Source organism: Bacillus rossius (assembly GCF_032445375.1).
Source record: "Bacillus rossius redtenbacheri isolate Brsri chromosome 4 unlocalized genomic scaffold, Brsri_v3 Brsri_v3_scf4_2, whole genome shotgun sequence".
NCBI classification, from domain to species: Eukaryota; Metazoa; Arthropoda; class Insecta; order Phasmatodea; family Bacillidae; genus Bacillus; species Bacillus rossius.
This window is the reverse complement of record NW_026962011.1, coordinates 29,661,005-29,684,644: the sequence shown is the minus strand read 5'-3', so window position 1 is coordinate 29,684,644 and position 23,640 is coordinate 29,661,005. Positions and strand designations below refer to the sequence as shown.

General features: G+C 43.6%; 1 protein-coding gene across 1 annotated transcript in view; it reads right to left on the bottom strand.

Annotated features, from left to right (window-relative positions):
- LOC134542030 (vesicular glutamate transporter 1) overlaps nt 1-23,640 on the bottom strand; it is a 165,538-nt gene that overhangs the window by 12,469 nt on the left and 129,429 nt on the right. The window contains exons 3-6 of the mRNA XM_063385876.1: nt 12,982-13,023; nt 11,360-11,532; nt 9,598-9,662; nt 5,246-5,364 (exon numbers count right to left, since the gene is read on the bottom strand). Coding sequence (XP_063241946.1) covers nt 5,246-5,364; nt 9,598-9,662; nt 11,360-11,532; nt 12,982-13,023 — 399 coding nt within the window. The remainder of the gene's footprint in view (nt 1-5,245; nt 5,365-9,597; nt 9,663-11,359; nt 11,533-12,981; nt 13,024-23,640) is intronic.

Here is a 23,640-nt window from a genome sequence, read left to right as displayed (position 1 = left end):
ACTGAGAGGGCGCTCACCTGTTGGCGGGGTACATGGCGGCGAGGAAGCCTCGGCAATTGCTGGTGTCTGGTGCCAGACTGGCGTACAGCCGGTCAACTGAGAGGGCGCTCACCTGTTGGCGGGGTACATGGAGGCGAGGAAGCCTCGGCAATTGCTGGTGTCTGGAGCCTGACTGGCGTACAGCCGGTCAACTGAGAGGGCGCTCACCTGTTAGCGGGGTACATGGAGGCGAGGAAGCCTCGGCAATTGCTGGTGTCTGGAGCCTGACTGGCGTACAGCCGGTCAACTGAGAGGGCGCTCACCTGTTAGCGGGGTACATGGAGGCGAGGAAGCCTCGGCAATTGCTGGTGTCTGGAGCCTGACTGGCGTACAGCCGGTCAACTGAGAGGGCGCTCACCTGTTGGCGGGGTACATGGCGGCGAGGAAGCCTCGGCAATTGCTGGTGTCTGGAGCCTGACTGGCGTACAGCCGGTCAACTGAGAGGGTGCTCACCTGTTGTCGGGGTACATGGCGGCGAGGAAGCCTCGGCAATTGCTGGTGTCTGGTGCCAGACTGGCGTACAGCCGGTCAACTGAGAGGGCGCTCACCTGTTGGCGGGGTACATGGAGGCGAGGAAGCCTCGGCAATTGCTGGTGTCTGGTGCCAGACTGGCGTACAGCCGGTCAACTGAGAGGGCGCTCACCTGTTGGCGGGGTACATGAAGGCGAGGAAGCCTCGGCAATTGCTGGTGTCTGGTGCCAGACTGGCGTACAGCCGGTCAACTGAGAGGGCGCTCACCTGTTGGCGGGGTACATGGAGGCGAGGAAGCCTCGGCAATTGCTGGTGTCTGGTGCCAGACTGGCGTACAGCCGGTCAACTGAGAGGGCGCTCACCTGTTGGCGGGGTACATGGAGGCGAGGAAGCCTCGGCAATTGCTGGTGTCTGGAGCCTGACTGGCGTACAGCGGGTCAACTGAGAGGGCGCTCACCTGTTGGCAGGGTACATGGAGGCGAGGAAGCCTCGGCAATTGCTGGTGTCTGGAGCCTGACTGGCGTACAGCCGGTCAACTGAGAGGGCGCTCACCTGTTGGCGGGGTACATGGAGGCGAGGAAGCCTCGGAAATTGCTGGAGTCTGGAGCCTGACTGGCATACAGCCGGTCAACTGAGAGGGCGCTCACCTGTTGGCGGGGTACATGGCGGCGAGGAAGCCTCGGCAATTGCTGGTGTCTGGAGCCTGACTGGCGTACAGCCGGTCAACTGAGAGGGTGCTCACCTGTTGGCGGGGTACATGGCGGCGAGGAAGCCTCGGCAATTGCTGGTGTCTGGAGCCAGACTGGCGTACAGCCGGTCAACTGAGAGGGTGCTCACCTGTTGGCGGGGTACATGGCGGCGAGGAAGCCTCGGCAATTGCTGGTGTCTGGAGCCTGACTGGCGTACAGCCGGTCAACTGAGAGGGCGCTCACCTGTTGGCGGGGTACATGAAGGCGAGGAAGCCTCGGCAATTGCTGGTGTCTGGTGCCAGACTGGCGTACAGCCGGTCAACTGAGAGGGCGCTCACCTGTTGGCGGGGTACATGGAGGCGAGGAAGCCTCGGCAACTGCTGGTGTCTGGTGCCAGACTGGCGTACAGCCGGTCAACTGAGAGGGCGCTCACCTGTTGGCGGGGTACATGGAGGCGAGGAAGCCTCGGCAATTGCTGGTGTCTGGAGCCTGACTGGCGTACAGCGGGTCAACTGAGAGGGCGCTCACCTGTTGGCGGGGTACATGGAGGCGAGGAAGCCTCGGCAATTGCTGGTGTCTGGAGCCTGACTGGCGTACAGCCGGTCAACTGAGAGGGCGCTCACCTGTTGGCGGGGTACATGGAGGCGAGGAAGCCTCTGCAATTGCTGGAGTCTGGAGCCTGACTGGCATACAGCCGGTCAACTGAGAGGGCGCTCACCTGTTGGCGGGGTACATGGCGGCGAGGAAGCCTCGGCAATTGCTGGTGTCTGGAGCCTGACTGGCGTACAGCCGGTCAACTGAGAGGGCGCTCACATGTTGGCGAGGTACATGGAGGCGAGGAAGCCTCGGCAATTGCTGGTGTCTGGTGCCAGACTGGCGTACAGCCGGTCAACTGAGAGGGCGCTCACATGTTGGCGAGGTACATGGAGGCGAGGAAGCCTCGGCAATTGCTGGTGTCTGGTGCCAGACTGGCGTACAGCCGGTCAACTGAGAGGGCGCTCACCTGTTGGCGGGGTACGTGGAGGCGAGGAAGCCTCGGCAATTGCTGGTCTCTGGTGCCAATCTGTCGTACAGCCGGTCAACTGAGAGGGCGCTCACCTGTTGGCGGGGTACATGGAGGCGAGGAAGCCTCGGCAATTGCTGGTGTCTGGTGCCAGACTGGCGTACAGCCGGTCAACTAAGAGGGCGCTCACCTGTTGGCGGGGTACATGGAGGCGAGGAAGCCTCGGCAATTGCTGGTCTCTGGTGCCAATCTGGCGTACAGCCGGTCAACTGAGAGGGCGCTCACCTGTTGGCGGGGTACATGGAGGCGAAGAAGCCTCGGCACTTGCTGGAGTCTGGTTCCAGACTGGCATACAGCTGGTCAACTTAGAGGGTAATCACCTGTTGGCAGGGTACATGGAGGAGAGGAATACCTCGGCACTTGCTGGAGTCTGGTTCCAGACTGGCGTACAGCCGGTCAACTGAGAGGGCGCTCACCTGTTGGCGGGGTACATGGCGGCGAGGAAGCCTCGGCAATTGCTGGTGTCTGGAGCCAGACTGGCGTACAGCCGGTCAACTGAGAGGGCGCTCACCTGTTGGCGGGGTACATGGAGGCGAGGAAGCCTCGGCAATTGCTGGTGTCTGGAGCCTGACTGGCGTACAGCGGGTCAACTGAGAGGGCGCTCACCTGTTGGCGGGGTACATGGAGGCGAGGAAGCCTCGGCAATTGCTGGTGTCTGGAGCCTGACTGGCGTACAGCCGGTCAACTAAGAGGGCGCTCACCTGTTGGCGGGGTACATGGAGGCGAGGAAGCCTCGGCAATTGCTGGAGTCTGGAGCCTGACTGGCATACAGCCGGTCAACTGAGAGGGCGCTCACCTGTTGGCGGGGTACATGGCGGCGAGGAAGCCTCGGCAATTGCTGGTGTCTGGAGCCTGACTGGCGTACAGCCGGTCAACTGAGAGGGCGCTCACATGTTGGCGAGGTACATGGAGGCGAGGAAGCCTCGGCAATTGCTGGTGTCTGGTGCCAGACTGGCGTACAGCCGGTCAACTGAGAGGGCGCTCACCTGTTGGCGGGGTACATGGAAGCGAGGAAGCCTCGGCAATTGCTGGTGTCTGGAGCCAGACTGGCATACAGCCGGTCAACTGAGAGGGCACTCACCTGTTGGCGGGTACATGGAGGCGAGGAAGCCTCGGCAATTGTTGGTGTCTGGTGCCAGACTGGCGTATAGCCGGTCAACTGAGAGGGCGCTCACCTGTTGGCAGGGAACATGGAGGCGAGGAAGCCTCGGCACTTGCTGGATTCTGGTTCCAGACTGGCGTACAGCCGGTCAACTAAGAGGGCGCTCACCTGTTGTCGGGGTACATGGAGGCGAGGAAGCCTCGGCAATTGCTGGTGTCTGGAGCCTGTCTGGCGTACAGCGGGTCAACTGAGAGGGCGCTCACCTGTTGGCGGGGTACATGGAGGCGAGGAAGCCTCGGCAATTGCTGGTGTCTGGAGCCTGACTGGCGTACAGCCGGTCAACTGAGAGGGCGCTCACCTGTTGGCGGGGTACATGGAGGCGAGGAAGCCTCGGCAATTGCTGGAGTCTGGAGCCTGACTGGCATACAGCCGGTCAACTGAGAGGGCGCTCACCTTTTGGCGGGGTACATGGCGGCGAGGAAGCCTCGGCAATTGCTGGTGTCTGGAGCCTGACTGGCGTACAGCCGGTCAACTGAGAGGGTGCTCACCTGTTGGCGGGGTACATGGCGGCGAGGAAGCCTCGGCAATTGCTGGTGTCTGGAGCCTGACTGGCGTACAGCCGGTCAACTGAGAGGGTGCTCACCTGTTGGCGGGGTACATGGCGGCGAGGAAGCCTCGGCAATTGCTGGTGTCTGGAGCCTGACTGGCGTACAGCCGGTCAACTGAGAGGGCGCTCACCTGTTGGCGGGGTACATGCAGGCTAGGAAGCCTCGGCAATTGCTGGATTGTGGTGCCAGACTGGCGTACAGCCGGTCAACTGAGCGGGTGCTCACCTGTTGGCGGGGTACATGGCGGCGAGGAAGCCTCGGCAATTGCTGGTGTCTGGAGCCTGACTGGCGTACAGCCGGTCAACTGAGAGGGTGCTCACCTGTTGGCGGGGTACATGGCGGCGAGGAAGCCTCGGCAATTGCTGGTGTCTGGAGCCTGACTGGCGTACAGCCGGTCAACTGAGAGGGTGCTCACCTGTTGGCGGGGTACATGGAGGCGAGGAAGCCTCGGCAATTGCTGGAGTTTGGTTCCAGACTGGCGAAGACAGGCGGTCAACTGAGAGGGCGCTCACCTGTTGGCGGGTACATGGAGGCGAGGAAGCCTGGGCAATTGTTGGTGTCTGGTGCCAGACTGGCGTACAGCCGGTCAACTGAGAGGGCGCTCACCTGTTGGCTGGGTACATGGAGGCGAGGAAGCCTCGGCAATTGCTGGTGTCTGGTGCCAGACTGGCGTACAGCCGGTCAACTGAGCGGGTGCTCACCTGTTGGCGGGGTACATGGAGGCGAGGAAGCCTCGGCAATTGCTGGTGTCTGGTGCCAGACTGGCGTACAGCCGGTCAACTGAGAGGGCGCTCACCTGTTGGCGGGGTACATGGAGGCGAGGAAGCCTCGGCAATTGCTGGTGTCTGGAGCCAGACTGGCGTACCGCTGGTCAACTGAGAGGGCGCTCACCTGTTGGCGGGGTACATGGAGGCGAGGAAGCCTCGGCAATTGCTGGTGTCTGGAGCCAGACTGGCGTACCGCTGGTCAACTGAGAGGGCGCTCACCTGTTGGCGCGGTACATGGAGGCGAGGAAGCCTCGGCAATTGCTGGAGTTTGGTTCCAGACTGGCGAAGACAGCCGGTCAACTGAGAGGGCACTCATCTGTTGGCGGGGTACATGGAGGCGAGGAAGCCTCGGCAATTACTGGTGTCTGGTGCCAGACTGGCGTACAGCTGGTCAACTGAGCGGGTGCTCACCTGTTGGCGGGGTACATGGAGGCGAGGAAGCCTCGGCAATTACTGGTGTCTGGTGCCAGACTGGCGTACAGCTGGTCAACTGAGAGGGCGCTCACCGGTTGGCGGGGTACATGGAGGCGAGGAAGCCGCCGGGCACCTGCGTCACCAGGTAGCCCCAGAAGAAGGACGAGTCCACGGCGCTCTCCGTCGCCACCGTCCAGTTGAACCTTACTTTCTGGAAAACAATATGCGTCCTGTTAGAGTCGCGGTGCTTCACGAGCTCTGGTCAATATCCACTTCCACTTGTTCGTCATACATTGGTTCGCACAAAAATGCAATCTACATAACCTATAGGCTTGATAACCTTCTATCTATTTGCGTTTTTAAAACTCTTTTAAAAGTCATGTTTTTTTAAAAATTTGCTGAACATTGGTTTTAAAAGTGGTAATTTAACATATATGCGTTTTTTAAATTTTGTACTAAGGGAATTTCAAATATTGCTACATGTATTTTTATCACCAATTAAAATATTTCTAACCGATAATAACTCTTCCGTAATTCGGATGTAGGTTTGTTGTGCGAAATGTATGTTGTCCATATTCGTTCTGTGTCTACAAAGACACATATTTTGTTAGTTATATTTTTAAATAATATAGTTTGTTATAGAAGCTTGCATGCGAAGGTTTTATGCATATTAGTCCATGCGCCGAGCTGAGAATTTTTTTACGTGTCAAAAGATCAAATTAATAAGCTAATAAACATTAATATCCATCTAATACTTTTTATTTTTTAAATTTATGTGAAATTAATATCAAGAAATTCAATTGATAACATTACGTGGAACCACTTCTACTCAGTTTGTTACCAAATTAACAACTGCTAGGACCATACACGGAGCAGGGGTGGCCGCGTCTGCATGATTGCACGGTAGCTGTGTGAAGCCGTTTTTTCTCCTTTAGTTCATTTGTACGTCATACTAGAAAGACGCCCAATGCATTGACTGAAGTGTGGTGTTTGCATTGTGGAATATTTTTATGAACGCGACTTGTTTTTTAACGACAGAGATTGTAATTCACACTTACTAACCATCATCAGGCGTTATCAAGCACTATTTGTCCGCCATGTTCTGGGCGGAACGACACGGCGATGTCGAGGCTGTGAAGTGACTTCAACTACGTCACGGAATGCAGTTCCCCTGAAGATCACCAGCTCCCCGACTCGGAGGGCCGTCGAAGTGCGATCCGCGTTGACTGCGGCTCTTGTCCGGAGACGGGCCTCGCCCGATGGCCAGGGGGTGTCGAAAAGGGGGGGGGGGGAGGTTCTCGCGAGCAACAGGAAGTCGTGACGTCACGGCGGCAGGGGGCGGGGGCGTCGCGGCGAGGAAAGAGCAGTTTCGCCCGAGCGCCATTAGCGCCGCCAGCGCGCCACAGCGGCCCAAGCGACAACCTCTCGCGACGAACCGCGAACTGTGAGGGCCATTCCACAATGGTCTCGCACTACCTTTTCATTGTTTTGGAGGGAAGGGACTCGAGAAACAAGTTCTCCTTGTCCTGGCTGGGAATTGAGCTCGACGCCTTTGACCCACAGCGAGGGTCCTGTCCACTCACGGAACTGTAGCCCACGTTGTCAATCGCCAGATTCAAACGACTAAAGACTTTAGAAGAAATGTATTTTTGAATGCTAGTGTCATCAGTATTTTAGAGGCTTAAAATCGTCGGTTGTTGGTCACGGATGTTCAGTATGTTGGACAAGATGGCTGAAAATGTTGGCAGATGATATGACAGCTGAAGATCTATTGTTTGACAATGCTGCACTCTACCGCTTAAATAAATTACCAATATGACGGTAGCAAATTCTATTGGTCTAATTGTCTGTAATGTCTGGTAGGTACAATATTATGGACTTTTGAACCTCAATAAGCATATTAATTAATTTTTACATGTGCCAGGACGTCTCAAATTAGAGATCACGGCAGATGAATGAAGACATACAACACAATTCAAGGGAATAGCAGGTAGGCCTATTGATCTCCCATTATGGACTTAAGTAAGGAATAATGGTGGCTATTTATTGAAGTGATTTTAAAAAAAAAAATACCGGCGTTCCAAAATCAGTTTCACCAAATTAAAAAAAAACGGATATTTCCTAATGATAGCTCATTGCTTCATCCGACTTCTTGAATTTAACAGTGAGTTTTTAAATTTGGAGGACCGTACTATGCATAGCTCACTTCTTCTACAAAAACTTATGGACGATGTGGTAGGCTCGTTAAATTACTAAAAAGTAACTAATTTCCATTTCGTTTGGTTCTTGGTCAAGTGTCGAGAACGCTGTTGTCATTTAAAGACAGCTGTGAAATTTGAGGTAATAGTTATTGACGGGCTGAAAACCACATTTGAAAAATCGACTGTCTCGGCTTGTGTTCCTCATCGCAACCCTGCAGCCTGATCTCAGGGTCTTCACCTCTCGAGGGGAAGAGAGTTTGTAATCAATTATACAGCTTGTTTTAAAAAAAATCTTGCCTTGAAAGTTTTTACCAAAACCCTGGGTCGCGACACAGGATCTCGTGAAAATTTTGTGGGTCACCTGGCCGCGAGGCTTGAGCTGTACGTAGGTCGTTGTTGCACTGCGCGCTCACCACGCCATCCCTCCCGGGTTTCTGGCTTCACTTCCATTTGAAATGTTTCTGGCTACCACCCCCACCCCTTCCATTCCCAGTCGGCAACAATCAGCGTATTGTCACGTGCCACTAACTGGGGGGTGTTGGTGGGGGATGGGGCAGCACTGTGCGCGGGGTGGAAGGGGGGGGAGAGCCTTTTTGTAATTCTGATTCTATTCATGGCAGAACTCCGCTACGCCTACAAACGGGGATCACTTCCGCATCCTCGGAGGAACGGGCGAGGGTGTGTTTGGGGGGTGGGCGTTCGGGGGCGTCACGGGAAAGAAGAAATAAGGGAGGGGGTTTGCCACCCCCGCGGACGATTGTATTTTTTACGGCGGGAAACTGACTTTTCCCTAGCACATCATCCATCGGGAGGAGTGAAGGATGCGCGAGTAAATGAAGGCCGCGTTCCGTTCGTTGCATGAACATGTAAACTTAAAAACCAGCGAGACACTGTTACATTCAACAATGGTTCGACTTCACTCGGTAATGAATTGGGGCTTGAAACCATAGGGCCTCCAAGATTACAGCTCTGTCAGAATCACCAGTTTTCCAACTGGGAGCCTGTGATTTTAGTCATGACGCGGTTTGAGATCGAACCCATGACTCTCACAAAACGAAACCGTAGCTCAAGCGTTCACGGTTACAAAGGATTTTTGCCTGCAAAACATAACAGATAAATAATTATATTTATAAATGTTTGGCAGTAATTGAAGTTTCGCAGATTCCGCCTTATTACTATGTTGCGTAATATAAAAAATGTTTCGTATCCCTAATAATAAATCCAACATGAAAAGTTGTGAAGAAAAGAAAAAAATATTCTTCCGTGTCTACTATATATATGTAATTTTTGAAGATGTACTACATTTCAAAACAAATTTGGCTCGTTTTCTGCCGACATTTTTCTTCACTGTGACTTTCGGGCTTGAAATGTGTCCTTCAGGCATCATGATGCTGATGCGCTAGATTACCCACAAGCGAAATTACATTGGAATGAGCTGAAGAGTGTATGGGAGGCATGCAATGACTATCATGCTGCATTTAATGTACTTACAAAGTGAAGGCACGCATATATTATTAAGAAACAGAAAAAGAGAGATACAGAGAGGAAATGCGGATGAGCTTTACATGAGATGCCACACAAAGCTTCTGAATATAATATTTTAAGTGATGTTTTCAAAAAATAAAATGTACCTGTATTGAACTAACACGTAGGTACATGTTTGTCACCCAACAAATATTCAGTCAAATGTTTCACAAATGCTCTTCAGTGGGCCAAAAATGTTTATTTTGGCGGCAAAGTGCAATAGTGAATAGGTTGGCTAATTATATTAAGTTTCACACTAATAATTAATTCTATTGCCCATTGCATTATACAAAGTTCAATTTTTAGTATACTGTAAATTTATTTAGCTAGCAATTTTTTTCCATAGTAAAGTATTGTTTATAAATCATTTATATTAATGTATATTAGTTATTAAAGTGTGTTCTGGATAATTTAATTATTTTTGTGCAGGAGTTTAGTAAAGGGTCCCTTACCAAAACAATGCATTTTTTTAGATCGCAAAAAATTACAGGTAAGAAAAAATGTTTTATTGTTACAATTGATAACTAAGATAGTTTTAAAAAAAATGTATCTTCATTTTTTAGAGCAGTCGTGCAAGTTTTCTGATCAAACTGCTGCTTCTGGCGTGTGCGCAGTGCTGCAGCACACCCTCCCCTTCAACCACTCGCCTGACGCCACTGACACAGACAAATGGCTGGCCCCAACACTGACACAGACAACTGGCTGGCCCCAACACTCACCCCGTGCTCGAACTGTAGCTTCGCCATTCCCATGTTGCAGCGCATTCCGAATGAGATTATGAAACCTGAAACAATGCAGATGCGTCCAGTATCAATATACTTTTATTCGCAGGGCATATTATAATATATATAATAACACATTTCATGACTAACTTGTGATAAAAATCCATATTTAATATTGTTTTGTGCATAGACAAGCTAAGTTTCTTCGCACCTCAGGTGTCAGCTCACCAATTTCGTATGTTTAATGTTAGAACAATAAAAATCTTAGTTTGCTATAATAAGGCGATTCATATATATTGAGAGCACAGTCTTCATATGAGGATATCGTTAAAAGAAGTAGGTACGCCTTTTACATAAACGTATCGAAAATATTGGGACCAACAACAAATAAAAGTACCGTAGCGTACACAATTCATTTAAAGAACTAATATGAGTCAAGGAGAGATTCAACAAACAAGAGATAAAGTCGAAGAGCCTCGGGCTTGGAGTCATTCAAACACTCAGTTTTGCGAGTTAATTTGTAGATTGAACGAGGATAATGCGTGTTTAAAAGCTTCAAACACCATAAAATATAACTTATTAAAAACATACACTATCATAAGGGAAAGCAGCTAAAAAAATACGTCAAAGTGAAGTATTTAAGCTAAAAAAAATATAAGATCAGAAAAGTAAACCAGAATGAGTAAATAAAAACGCAAAACGAAAAAATTCTCAGAATAGCGTGCATCAAGCCACCGACCAGGATTCAGAATAAAATAGCGAGAGCAGAGAGTAGATTGAGGAAAATTACTAAAAAAAAGGTCATATTAGTGTCATAGGAAGGCCAGGGAGAAGGTAAATGAATTGATGAGAGCAGAGAGTTGTTGGAAGCGATCATAAGCAGTGGTCAGAGCAGAGTATGAGAATGGACAAAGGGAAGATACCTGGAAAGGCGAGAGCTGAGGGAATAAGAATGCAGATTACTAAGCAGACGTTAGATAAGATAGGGGAAACTGGCAGAAGGAAGATAACTGGAACTGTGAGAGCAGAGAGCGGAATGAGACTGATCACCCAGCAGAGACCAGAATGGAGTGGTATGAAGGACGAGTGAAGATAACTGGAACTGCGAGAGCAGAGAGAGCGGAATGAGACTGATCACCCAGCAGAGACCAGAATGGAGTGGTATGAAGGACGAGTGAAGATAACTGGAACTGTGAGAGCAGAGAGCGGAATGAGACTGATCACCCAGCAGAGACCAGAATGGAGTGGTATGAAGGACGAGTGAAGATAACTGGAACTGCGAGAGCAGAGAGAGCGGAATGAGACTGATCACCCAGCAGAGACCAGAATGGAGTGGTATGAAGGACGAGTGAAGATAACTGGAACTGTGAGAGCAGAGAGCGGAATGAGACTGATCACCCAGCAGAGACCAGAATGGAGTTGTATGAAGGACGAGTGAAGATAACTGGAACTGTGAGAGCAGAGAGCGGAATGAGACTGATCACCCAGCAGCGATCAGAATGGAGTGGTATGAATGACGAGTGAAGATAACTGGAACTGTGAGAGCAGAGAGAGCGGAATGAGACTGATCCCTGAGCAGAGATCGGAGTGGAGTGGTATGAAGGACGAGTGAAGATAACTGGAACTGTGAGAGCAGAGAGCGGAATGAGACTGATCCATGGGAGGAAGGACGAGTGGGAACACTGACAAGTGGAAGGACCTGGCAGAATGGAACGGGGAGAGCGGGAAGTGGTCAGGAGGGGAGAAGGACAAGACTCACCGACGCAGGTGAGCAGGGCGACGGTGTACCTCTTGGACAGGCACGGGCACTCCGGGCGGACGTACTTGTCGATGTGTCGCAAGGGAGGCCTCTCCGGCTCCGGCAGCGACTCCGGGGTGCCCAGCTCGCCCTCCGCGTCCACGAAGCCCTTCTCGTCCTCCGACTTCTGGTACCTGCGCCCCGGAGCCGCCTCACTGTCTCCCGCCACTCACACTCGCTCTTCCGATCCTTCAGTGTACCTAACGTTTATAGAATTTGGCGAATTCAATATTTTTGGTAAATTTTAAGGTTACGTACTTCAAATTATCGTTTGTTATGCTTTCCTAATGTTTCAAGGAAATTAAATAATTAAATTTTAATCAATATTTCATTAATTTACGTTCGTGATATTTCTAAAATATTAGTTTCTTCATTAGGTAATATTTATGGAGACATTGATTAGAACGAATATAAACCATAGTTATGTGTTTATCTAATACAACTTGAAAGAAAAAAAAACCCCGCTAAAACTACAAAACAGTGTTAATTTTGTGTCCATAAAGTTATCTATTTCAGTAGTCAGTACTTACATTTCCTAGCTTTGTACCAAAATGTGCTTTCTGTGTGTAATTGAAGCAATATCTTACATAATACGCATTGAGTAAAATATGCTTTTTGTTGTCTAATGTGGTCTTAACAATTTCCAAACTTTGCACAAAAGCACTATATGTTTCTACTTGCAAAGTTGACTTAAAGGAAGTTAAAACAAATTCCCCATTTTGCACCATCTGCTTTTCTACACTTGCTCTCTCCATGAGGCCTCACAACATATTATTTCTCCCCGATAATCTTTACCAGCTAGAGATCTAGTACTTTTACTCTTGGGAATTTTCTATGGACTAGCTGTATCTATGATTGAAGATAAAAAAAATTACCGACGCAGCTGTTAGAGATGAATAACCACATATGAAATTCCTTGACACATCACGATGACAGTGACCACATTCGTATGATATTATTTTGATTTTTATATTAAAATAACTATAATAATAAATTAAATTTTGCTCAATATAATAAAAAACTAACGCTAGTATATAAAGAGCGAATAATATTTTCTTGGTTTTTAAAGATAAATATTATTCTTATCACTGTTTAATTAAAAACTAATTATGACTAAAAAGGTATAATTTGTTCTATTAAAAACTAAATATAATTTATGTTGTTCAATATCTTTCGTCAGCGTAATAATAAAAACATATTTTGATTCCAATATTTATATGAGTTCTCTATTGAATTAAACTCCATAAAGGTCTAATTTTTTATGGACTCAAGCAATTAATGCATCCAAACGACTATATAGAGTTATTCTTTTCCAAAAACATTTTTAAGAAATATAATTTATTTTTGATCTTTTATCGTATAGAAATTTACTTATGTTGGCAGAGAATATAAAAAAGACATAGGGATATTTTAATATTATGTCTTATAATGAATATTAATTATACGTTTCTGCAGTAAAAGTGACTTAACCAGAGAAAATTGAAATAGTAAATTTTACAACCTTTGCATATCCATGATAAAATGTTTCATACATAGCTCTTAAGTAATATCTTAGTGTGGTGATTTTGTGATATGTGACTCACCCAAGTTTTGAGGGCATTTCGAATTCTTCATAGCGGATGTTTCTGAAAATAATGAGTACTATTAGCACATTCATTTGTACTTACATGAAAACAAACAATACAAATTTTAAATTTTAACACAACACAAATTTTAAATGTTTTTCAAAACATGGAAGAGTAAAACTCGTTTATAAAATGTGCTACTATAATACATTTAAAATTTTACTGCAACTTTTATGTATAATAGTTATAAACTTAATTATGTTTTGGCAAACAAAAATATGCGTTAGATAATTAAAACATATTATTAATAAATTTATATTTAACTTAATAAGTGCAGAAACAAATCAGTATATTAAAATGTACATTTAAAGGTTCTGACTGGATTTTGGTCATAAAGCATCTGTATTGCAAAAGTTTATTACACGACACCAATTCCTTAATTTTTAATCTTGTTCCTTAAAATTGGCATTATATTATTGAAATTTAATACATCTAATAGCTGTACCTTGTTTCAATATTTAAGTTTATAGTATCAGTTGGAGATGTTGAAATCAGCAAATAAGGCGATACAACCTTAATAGGATTACTGTGGTGGTGTAATTGTTTTAATATTTAAGAAAAGCGATTAATATCTACATACAAATTATTTGAGTTTATTAACTGACTTAAATACTGTAAATGGTCGTTTTTGGCACATGAATACCATGTTGCAATAAGAAAGACACTCGTTTGAAGAAAATATCTTAAAAAAAATATTTCAGCAACGTTACACGAGGAAAAACGTAGTTTGCAGGCCCAGTTCATTTGACGTGATATGCATACAGTGAAACTAATAATAAGGCTGTTATTTTGCAGAAACAATTTTTTTTTCCAAAGGAGAGAAAAGTTTGTTCCCCTGACGCCCGACGGAGCTGAACAATCACACCCTCCCTTAGGGGTGAACCACCCCTCCCCCCGCGAGCATGCGTGACGGGCAGGGGAAGCAACAGCGCGCAATTGTGCCGCTAATGGAAACCCAGCGCCTGCCGACCAGATAAGAGACACGTAATTGTCCCGCGCCTTCAAAAGGGTGAGAAGGTGGAAAAGGGGGGGGGGGGAGGAGGGGTACTCGGGGGGGCTGACGCAGGAAAGGATTAAATCGTCGAAATGAAACAAAAAAAAAAAGGGCACATGCGTGAGGAATCTGTAGAAGTCATTTGGTCTGCGAGCAAGAAAGGAGTGGTGGGTGGTAATTGAAGATATGGGACATAGGCCCTAATGGGCATCGTGTTTTATAAGGGGAGTGGGAGGGGTAAGCACGTGATTGCTGCCGGCTGGTCACGTGGCGAAATGTGGGGCCAACCACTCTCCCCCCCCCCCTTTTCACCGCTACGTGGACGCAGGGGAGAGAACGGATAGAAGATTGCAAACACCAGATAGCTTAAACTGCTGTGGATCACGTCATCGCCTGGGTGTTAATACACAGCCCGAGACAGTTGAAGCTGTTACCAAAGTACAGAGTGCTAGTAATAGAGAGCCTACGTTACGTTACGCGCAAGAAAACTAGATTTGTTCCCAAATCTCAAAAAGAACATTTAAGACCAAGAGTTACGGATTACCCAGTTGGGATCATTAATAGTAAACGTTGTGAAGCTTATCTGTCTGGCATTAAACGTAAATACTGTCTGCCTTAGTTTATTTAAAACTCTTAATTTAGGGTAAACACATAAGTAAATTAATTATTTGCGATGGATTTTGTCGAAAATTATTATTGAACAAAAACAGAATGATATTTTAACTGATTGCACGATGAAATAACATTTTTAAATTAATTTTAGAGTAAACAGTTGTTTTGAGCCAATTTGTGTTTCCGTTCGAAACCAAACGCACGGAACAAATTATTTCTCTTTATAGCTTAGGATTTTTTTACTGATTCGGGTGTCACATTTTTGCAATATGCGTGTAATTCTAAAGAAAGTCGTCCTGCTCAATCTAAGGATCTATAATATCGTCTAGTTTTAGTGCATCCTCGTTGGTATGAAATTACTAACAAATACATTCTATAAGTTGGCCTGCCCTGAACTACATTTACGTATTATCAATCTTTTTAGTACCATTGAAAACAAATTTCTAACGTATTTAAACGTTAGTTACAACTTTGTAATGTTTTCAGTAGTAAATAAACTTAACTGATAGATATAAGATGACATCGTTCACAATCGGGTATTAAAACCGTGATGCTTACCTCAGATTACTGATTTTATTTCTGGTGCTTTATAAATAACTTATACATATTTCCAAATTCACAATACTATTTTATGGTAAGCAAGACTTCAAAAACGTGCACAGTTAATATTTTAATAGATGGATTACAGTGAAAAAGACACAGCTCATTGGACCCCAGTTGTAAACAAACACAGTGAGAGAATCACATGGTGACGCAATTAAAACAATACATGATAATAATTAAGATACTAGGCCTACGATGAAAAAAATAATATTGAAAGTTTCAAGATAGGCAAAAAGGAAACTTGGATAAAAATTACGAATTTTGTTCGTTTATCTATGCGTATGATTGCAGATGCACGGGTTCATCCAGGCCAGATTATTCTTCTTTGAAGCTATTTGTACATTTCATTTGACACCAGCTGAAGATTCTTTTGACCACGGATGGGTTATAAAAACATACAAACTTCATATCGTCAATTTAACCCACACATATTGCTTGTGCTACACAAAACATTAAATAAAAATGGTAATGAAATAAAGCTGCTTACTTTTCACAGTCTTCTTGAGATTCTTCCATTTTCTAAATTTGAGAAAGCAACCCTCCTTTCCTCAGTATTTTTCTGTCACACGTGAAGGCCTGCCCTGCGCTCAGACACATGCTACATGGATCCAGCGAAAGAGAGGCTTGCACCAGTAAGTTATGTTACCCCTAAGCACTATGCAACCGTGCAGCACCTAGCAGAGCAGCGGGCGGCCTGACCACCAGGCGCTCCAACCAAACAGCTCGAGCCTCGGCGGGACACAGCTGGGGCGCGCGACTCGCCACAAACACACCTGCGTGCTAAGACGTGCTAAGTCCTCGCGTGACACACATAACTTCGTGGCTGCACGGTAGTTTCATCGATCACTGGTGATTCACAAACGCCGTCTACGTTCTTCTTTATTTAAATTTTTTGAATTATAACATCTTAGCTCTCGGTATACAGCATTTGGTGGGAGTAATTTTGTAAATGTAACGGAACTCAGGGAACGGAAATGTGTAACAACTGCGGTGCTGCCATCAGTGGTGGATGGTGCAAACCAAAGTTTACAAAGACAACGGGGAACTTTATATTAATGACTATTTAATGGATTTTAACGAGATGAGCAGTATTTTAATAAAATTCCTTGTCAAAAATCAGGTCCAAAGCCTGGGTTTTAGTATTTTTTCAAGTCTTTTTCACTTTCATTGGAGCTATTTTATTATATAGTTTAAAAGTTTACTCTGCATATTGAATTACTTGATAGCCAACGTAGTCTACTCCGGCAGCAAATTCTGCGTGTTATTCGCGTCCAGAAATGTAGTTGAGAACACAGTTTTCATACATGTATCATGTTCGGCACTATTTTAAAGTATTTTACGTTAAATTTCATGTCCATGTTTCATATTATAAGTGTATTTGTAGCATGGGAACACACATTCATTTGCTCGTTACCGAGGTTAGATGTTACATATCACTGGCGAGTACTGAAAGGCTCGCTCACTTTTTTAAAATTTAAATTACCCGTTAATTACTTAAATTACAAAACAAATTGCAATTAAAAATCACTGCTACGATATTAAAAAAAAATTTTGAACAACTTTTATTTTTACAACTAAAATGCTGTAATTTTGTCTTTGCCAAAAATATATAAACCAGTTCACATCGCGTGATGTTACATGACATTGCTCTTGATTACTTTTGTAAAAAAAAATACTGGATGAAAAAAATTAGAGGGAGAGTGGATGTTCTAAGTAATTATTACGATGAGTTTGGAGGCCAACAGTTAATATTATAATAATAATCTAACCAATGAAGCTTAAGTTCTGTATGTTGAAATTATCTCTCTTCTCGCTTATAATCCACCCCTTACCGGGAAAGAAATTGTATAAAGCATATAATTATGTTTGAAGTTTGTATTCTGTTAAAACAAATTTAACCCACATTATCCTATATTTTCAATTAATTAACTTTTCTTTGCCTTCTTTGAAACTGCCGAAAATCTGAAGAAAAACCTACTTTCATCTTTTCGAACAACCATACACTGCACACAATATTGTCATTTTTGTTCGCTTGTCATTCAAAAACTTGTGAGGTCGTAATGTTAGTGCATTTCAAATAAGATGTTTGTTTGATTGCAATTTAAGTTTGTGCTTGCAATTATTATTTAGCATTGTTTGTTCTTAAATAATTAAGAAAAAATAGCCCAAAAAAACAAATACAAAGTGGATGTATGAAATATGTATCAAATGCACTTACCAAAATACTTCTTGGGATCAATGTAAATTTTGAAAGAAAGTAAAAAACAGGTTTTTGCTAAGAATTTTTAGTGACCATAAAACTAAAACATGAATACTGTAGAAATTACTATGTATATAACGTCACAAAAGTTTAATGTTTTTGTACCGGACATCGAAGAACAGAAGACACGTTCACGTTGGTTCATCGGTGTTCTCCCGTGCTTATTCTCAACACATTCCTCACCCCGCGCTCACTCTTTCCAGTTACCCCCTCCTCCGGTTTCTTCTGGTCATGCGCATGCGTAACTAGGGCTGTATTCATTGGCTCTGCGTCATTATAGTGTTGAATTATATCGTTATTACTGCAGGGTACGCGTCAAGGAGGTGGGTCATGGCAGTATTTTATTCAGAGCTTATTGGTTTCGTCCGGTATGCGGCGGCAATACCACTCAATTTAACTTCTTAATGTTTTGTAACCTCTTGAGTAATATTTTTTTCGGCCTGCCACTTGCAAAATTTAGTATGGCCTACCTTTTTTGTCTGCGTTGTTCATGACGCTATATTGTGTGCGTTCGTAACTTTTGCCATGATTAACTTCTGCATGTCATCCTGCGAGACACTTGAGCTAAGTCTATTAGGGTTTCCCTATTGTTTTTAGGGATAACGTTTTGGTTTATTTACACGGGACTTTCTTCTATACGTTCTATTATAGCATAGTGTAATTCGCTCCTGTGATTCAACTATTCCTTATTGTCCTGTAGGCAGGAGTTGTAACCTATTAGGATCCTTGTTCGAGCCTAGTACGTTACACTTTTACTGTCACAGAGTTAATGACATTCACTGATACGAAAGTATGTTTTTGATATTAAGGTAAATAAAAATATTATTTTAATAAAGGTACTATTAGTGCTATTTCTTTAAAGTTTATAAACTTCCAAATTCTAGTAACTAAGAGCTTATTCACAGCATAATATTTCTAAATTGATGAAAACCTCGGATCTGTCTCAACTTCCTTCTCTATGGCCTTGCCAGGGTCAGCTTGCTCATAGACTAACCAATAATAATTTGTTAAGAAAAGGTTAATATAATAAATACAGAATCTCGTATGTAAATACTTATTGGCAAATACACACATGCACCAACAATACTAATGGGGTAAATGAACGATATTGTACGTAAAAGGTTAAAAAGTATTGTAATTTTCCCTTTGGCAAGGTAACTTGAGCTATAAACCTGCAATATTTGGCACAGACACACTCTATACTACCCTCTTGTAGTTGTATTTTAGGGAGATTGAATTGAGGGACCTAATGATACATTTTAAAACTTTTGTTAAGCAGAAGTACGTGATAATACAAATAATTTATATCGCGCAACATTAGATAAAAAAATACCTTAATAACAATGCCTGCATATGTACTGGCTAGTTGAAACGCATCGTGGTAATGTAATCTGCGATATTCCCATTAATGTAAGTGTCATTTATGTAATTTGCATCATCTCGCTGAAGCAACTCTGCCACGCTACGCGTTATTACGTGGCAAAAACGCACCCGTCTAGCAGTCGCGAGTAGCTTTCTCGGGACGGAGTAGTTGGATTAGTGCATAGTTATATGTAAATCTCTGTCACGTGCGAGAGCGAGGCCTTCATTGGTGTTAAAGCCTGCAATTCTATAATACTAAGGCATGACTGAAACTGAGAAGTGATCTGAATGAACGTCAGTTATGTTATACATTTTCAAACTCAATACCACGAGTGGTTATTAGTGTTTTAAAAAACTGAAGTTCGTAGTGTCCGGACTGCCACACAAGCACCCCAGCTGGCCGATAGTGGGTGCTTGTGCCACTGTTGCTCTCTGGAGCGAGGGTTTTTTCTCTCACCTATCGATTGTCAGTCGCGTGCGTGCGAGTGCACACGACATATGGACACCTCCACGCAGTGTCGAATACAGTCCGTCCATGGTAGTCGCCCTCAACTAAACTTAATATAGTGGACGTGCGCAGAAGTCCTGATATGCCAAAATACCAAACTATAATATAAATATAATAATACAAAAATAATATAAATTTTGTTAGGTGTAATGCTTCTCATATGTGACAAAATATATAAAGAAAATATATATATGATCTTCAGTTCTTTTTACTTCATAAGCGTAGATCATTCGTAAGAAACACTGCGTAACTATAGATTATTATTAACTATGCTCATTTTCTTCTTATTCCTGAGAGATAAAATTTTTTCCAGCTTTTTGAGGTAAGTTCTTCAGTCGTTTATGGAGGCCAAACAAGTTATAATTTAAATTTTATAGTTTTGGCTATGATTGTTTCGCAAATAATAATAATAATAATTTTATGTTGTAGGCCTGAAATACAACAATAAATAAATAAAACTGTTGTCACTTATTTGATTTAGATACTTTGGTTGATAAACGTTCATTTATGATTGTTAGTTCCTTTAACGACATTTATTCAAATATTATTACATGTTACACCAAACAGGTAAGGTTGTTACAAAAATTGCCTCTACGGCACTAAATTACATAGTTTATTCAGGGTACTATAAAAAGTCTCGAAAAAATGTTCTCTAGTGTTGACAACCCAATAAAGATAAAACAACGTGTAAATGTAGTCTTATCACATGACTATAATGAAGGGATCCCAAACATGTACCAAACCAATTAGTCTATCACTAAAAAAGAAGGGCGAAAATTTTATGAGGACATAATATCACACGCAGTATATGAACCTCGAGGATAGGCTGTTCACATATCAGGATCCAATAAACAGTTCATTGCATGTTATCCTAACGGACTATATTGTCTTCTCTGCTTTTTCATACGAAACTCGTGGCCGCGACTGCTTACGGCTTAGTACCGACAGAATCTACAATAATCAATACTAGTCAGGAAATAGTTTTAGAAAAATACCCCTGTAAAACAAAAGCTTATAAAAAATATTACACATAGAACTCACATAATTTTAATTTAATTATTTCTGTTTGTCTTTTTTCGTATGTGTGTTCCAGCATCATGAAAAAAACTAATGATTGTATTGTTTGTTGGTAACGTTTCTCATGAAACTTTATTTTTAAAAAAATAATTATAATTTGTTAGAACAGTTTATTGTTTTTAATTACTAATTAAAATTTATCTCGATCATTTTATTAATGCAGTTAACAATTTATTATATACACATGTTGGTGTAAATTAATATTAAATCTCGAATATTTATTTTTAAAAAAATATTGAACTTGATTGAATTTATAATATCACTCTAGTAGATTTACAATTTTATTTATATTAATTACATGCAAGCAAAATAATGTTAGTTATTTTTATTAGGCCAAGTAAGTATAACTTTTAACGCGCGTACACGAACCATTAAAAAAAAACATTTTTATATCATATGTATTTTCTTTATATATGTTTGTTTATGTGGTAGAAGGTTTGAGGTGCCTGCGCTGTCTGTGGCTGGACGGCGTGCAGGAAGGCACTGATCCGGCCGCGGGGACAATGGCGCCCCATCTCGCCGCTGCCAGCGCCAGCAGCGGCGGGCCTGCACAATGCGCGCCACCCTCCAGGGAACACCGCGGCGCCTCCGCCGAGGGCGCCGCGCCACTCCACGTCAGCCCCAGGGCCGCCGGCGTCTTGGCTGTGTGTTCCCTCGGGCGCTGTTCAGCTGCAAACCACCCGCCTCTACTCGCGGTGGTAGACGGCTCTCGGTCTCCCGCCAGTACAGTGTTTGTTTCACCAGCGAACCTCCGTCCCAGCGAGCTGGCGGAGTCCACGGAGGCGCATGGGGACGCTAGGAGCCGCACTGCCCCACTGGCCTCGTCACCCGGCCACTAATGTGATTGCCGCGATAGGAGGGAGGGAGGGTTGCCGACAGCCGCCCCTCGCCGCCCCTCGCCAGCCATCAGGGCGATTGCCCCTGAGCGGGGCGGCTGGCTTCAACTCTTATAACAGGACTTGCAGATAAAACTCATGAGGAATCAAATCAGTTTGGGGACGCACCACAACGCCGAAATGCCAAATTGACCACAACGCCGACAGCTAGAAAACTGCTGTGTACCACAACGCCGAAATACACTAACACCGAAAAATGGCATTGCAGGACTGCCGCAAAGGTTAGGTTAGGTTAGACTAGTTTAGGTTAGACTATGTTAGGTTGGACTAGGTTAGGTTAGACTATGTTAGGTTAGACTGGGTTAGGTTAGGCTAGGTTAGGTTAGGCTAGGTTAAGTTAGGCTAGGTTAAGTTAGGTTAGGTTATATTACGCTAGGTTAAGTTGGGTTAGGTAAGGTTAGGTTTGATTGTGGTATTTCGGTGTTAAGGTACATTTAAGAAACACACACAAATTTATTCAGTTGTTATTTCGGCGTTGTGGTACACAGCAGTTTTATAAGTCTCGGCGGTGTGGTTAGTTTTGACATTCGGCGTTATGGTATTTCGGCGTTGTGGTAACGACCCAATCAGTTTCAGGAAAATAAAACCCGAAATTAGATGCTGTTGAATCTCACAATTTTATGTACGTATACATGGTTTATACGAAGCATTTGACTCCGAAAACATTCTCTGAATGCACGCGACAGTCACATGACTTATTTCCTCTCGGGTCTTCCCTTTGTGCCGTTGTGCACTTGTTGTGTGGGCATGCGCCCATTATTGCTTATATATGTTGTTTAATTAAATGCAAACTGGGATGCTACTTTTTTTATTTATATCGCTTTGCAATACCTAATTGTTTTTTTTTTTACTTTTTGTTTATTTGAAGTATAATGAAATTATTATTATCTTAAGTTTCAGTTTGTAAGAAATAATTGTTTTTGTATAAAAATCTTTTTTTTGTTAAAAAATATTTATGTGTTTGTTAAACTTTGTGGATTTAAAAGAAAAACATATGGACTTCAAAAGACTTTAAACATCATAAATTAATTTTTCCTATTGTTTATATTAATATTGTGGTTAAGATTAATTATTGAGTTATTGCACTTAAGTGCAGGAAAGTTTAACATTTTAAGTTTCTCAGCTCTACGTATTGTCATATCTATGGTCATCTTCTTATTGAAAAGGTAAAGGTAATACTTTCCTTTCTGTTTTTGTCAGCCATGATGTAGACTTCAAAATTTTTGTGCTCGTCAAGTATCCATAGACATCCATGTCGAAAGTTGTGTATTTACTACCGCATTAGGTGAGTTTTACCACATTTTCCTCGGGAATCATTGTTTTATAATTATTTATGGGATAGTTTTATTTTTTTGTTGTTAAAAACTTGTTTAGCGGTCCGGGTGTTGGCGACCTCTCGCTGCCCCATGCCTGAGGCGTGATCCATAAGCTTCGCCCATAACATCTGGGCACCCCAAGGCTTGTCCCGTGGTTCTACGGCGATGGGAGCCGCCAACAAAAATCCCAGGAAAGTTTTCGACGACTAAATCCTAAGCATGCAGCATGGGTAGTTAACCTGTTTCGGCCACGCGTATCTTCTTGCAATTTCATCGACTATCTCATCAAACTACCCCTTTGGCATCGAAATCAACATTCTATTATTGAACAATATTTTAAAAATAATATTTTAATACTTTCTGTATCTTAAATTTACGTTAATTATTTTGAAAATGTAACTAAGTAATAATTATTTTTGAAAATGTAACTAAGTAATAATTATTTTGGGGTCCCATTTTTGTTTTGACTGTACGAATACTCAATTAATACTCTTTATCTTGTTTTAAATAAAAATGTTTTGTTATGGCTGACTCGATATCAGTGTGTATTTTATGTTGTAATTACCTAACCTTTTTATTTAATTTCTTATTTGTATAATTTCTTAACAGGTTATCAACTTTTGTTCGGTAGTTTTCCCAGTCGGCATATTTCCCCTCTACTCGTTATTTTAATACAACAAAGCAATGCCATTCAACCTAAGATCCCGGAGTCTTCCGTCGTAATTTACCTTGGTGAGGTTTGGTAAACTGAACCAAGAGTAAATTACCGGCTGACCTTGCTCGGGCCACTCACTCGGTGACGTCACTTGGTGCCTGACAACTGCACAGCCAGACGAGGCGAGTGCTTCTTCGATGCCGGATGGGAGGACTATGAGTGGTTTCATGAGACAGTATAAGGGTAATTGTCTTGGTAAAAAAACGCCTTGGTCGTAAATAGACGCGTAAGAAGTCTTCTCTGATAATAAATCTTCGATTATAAGGCATATTCA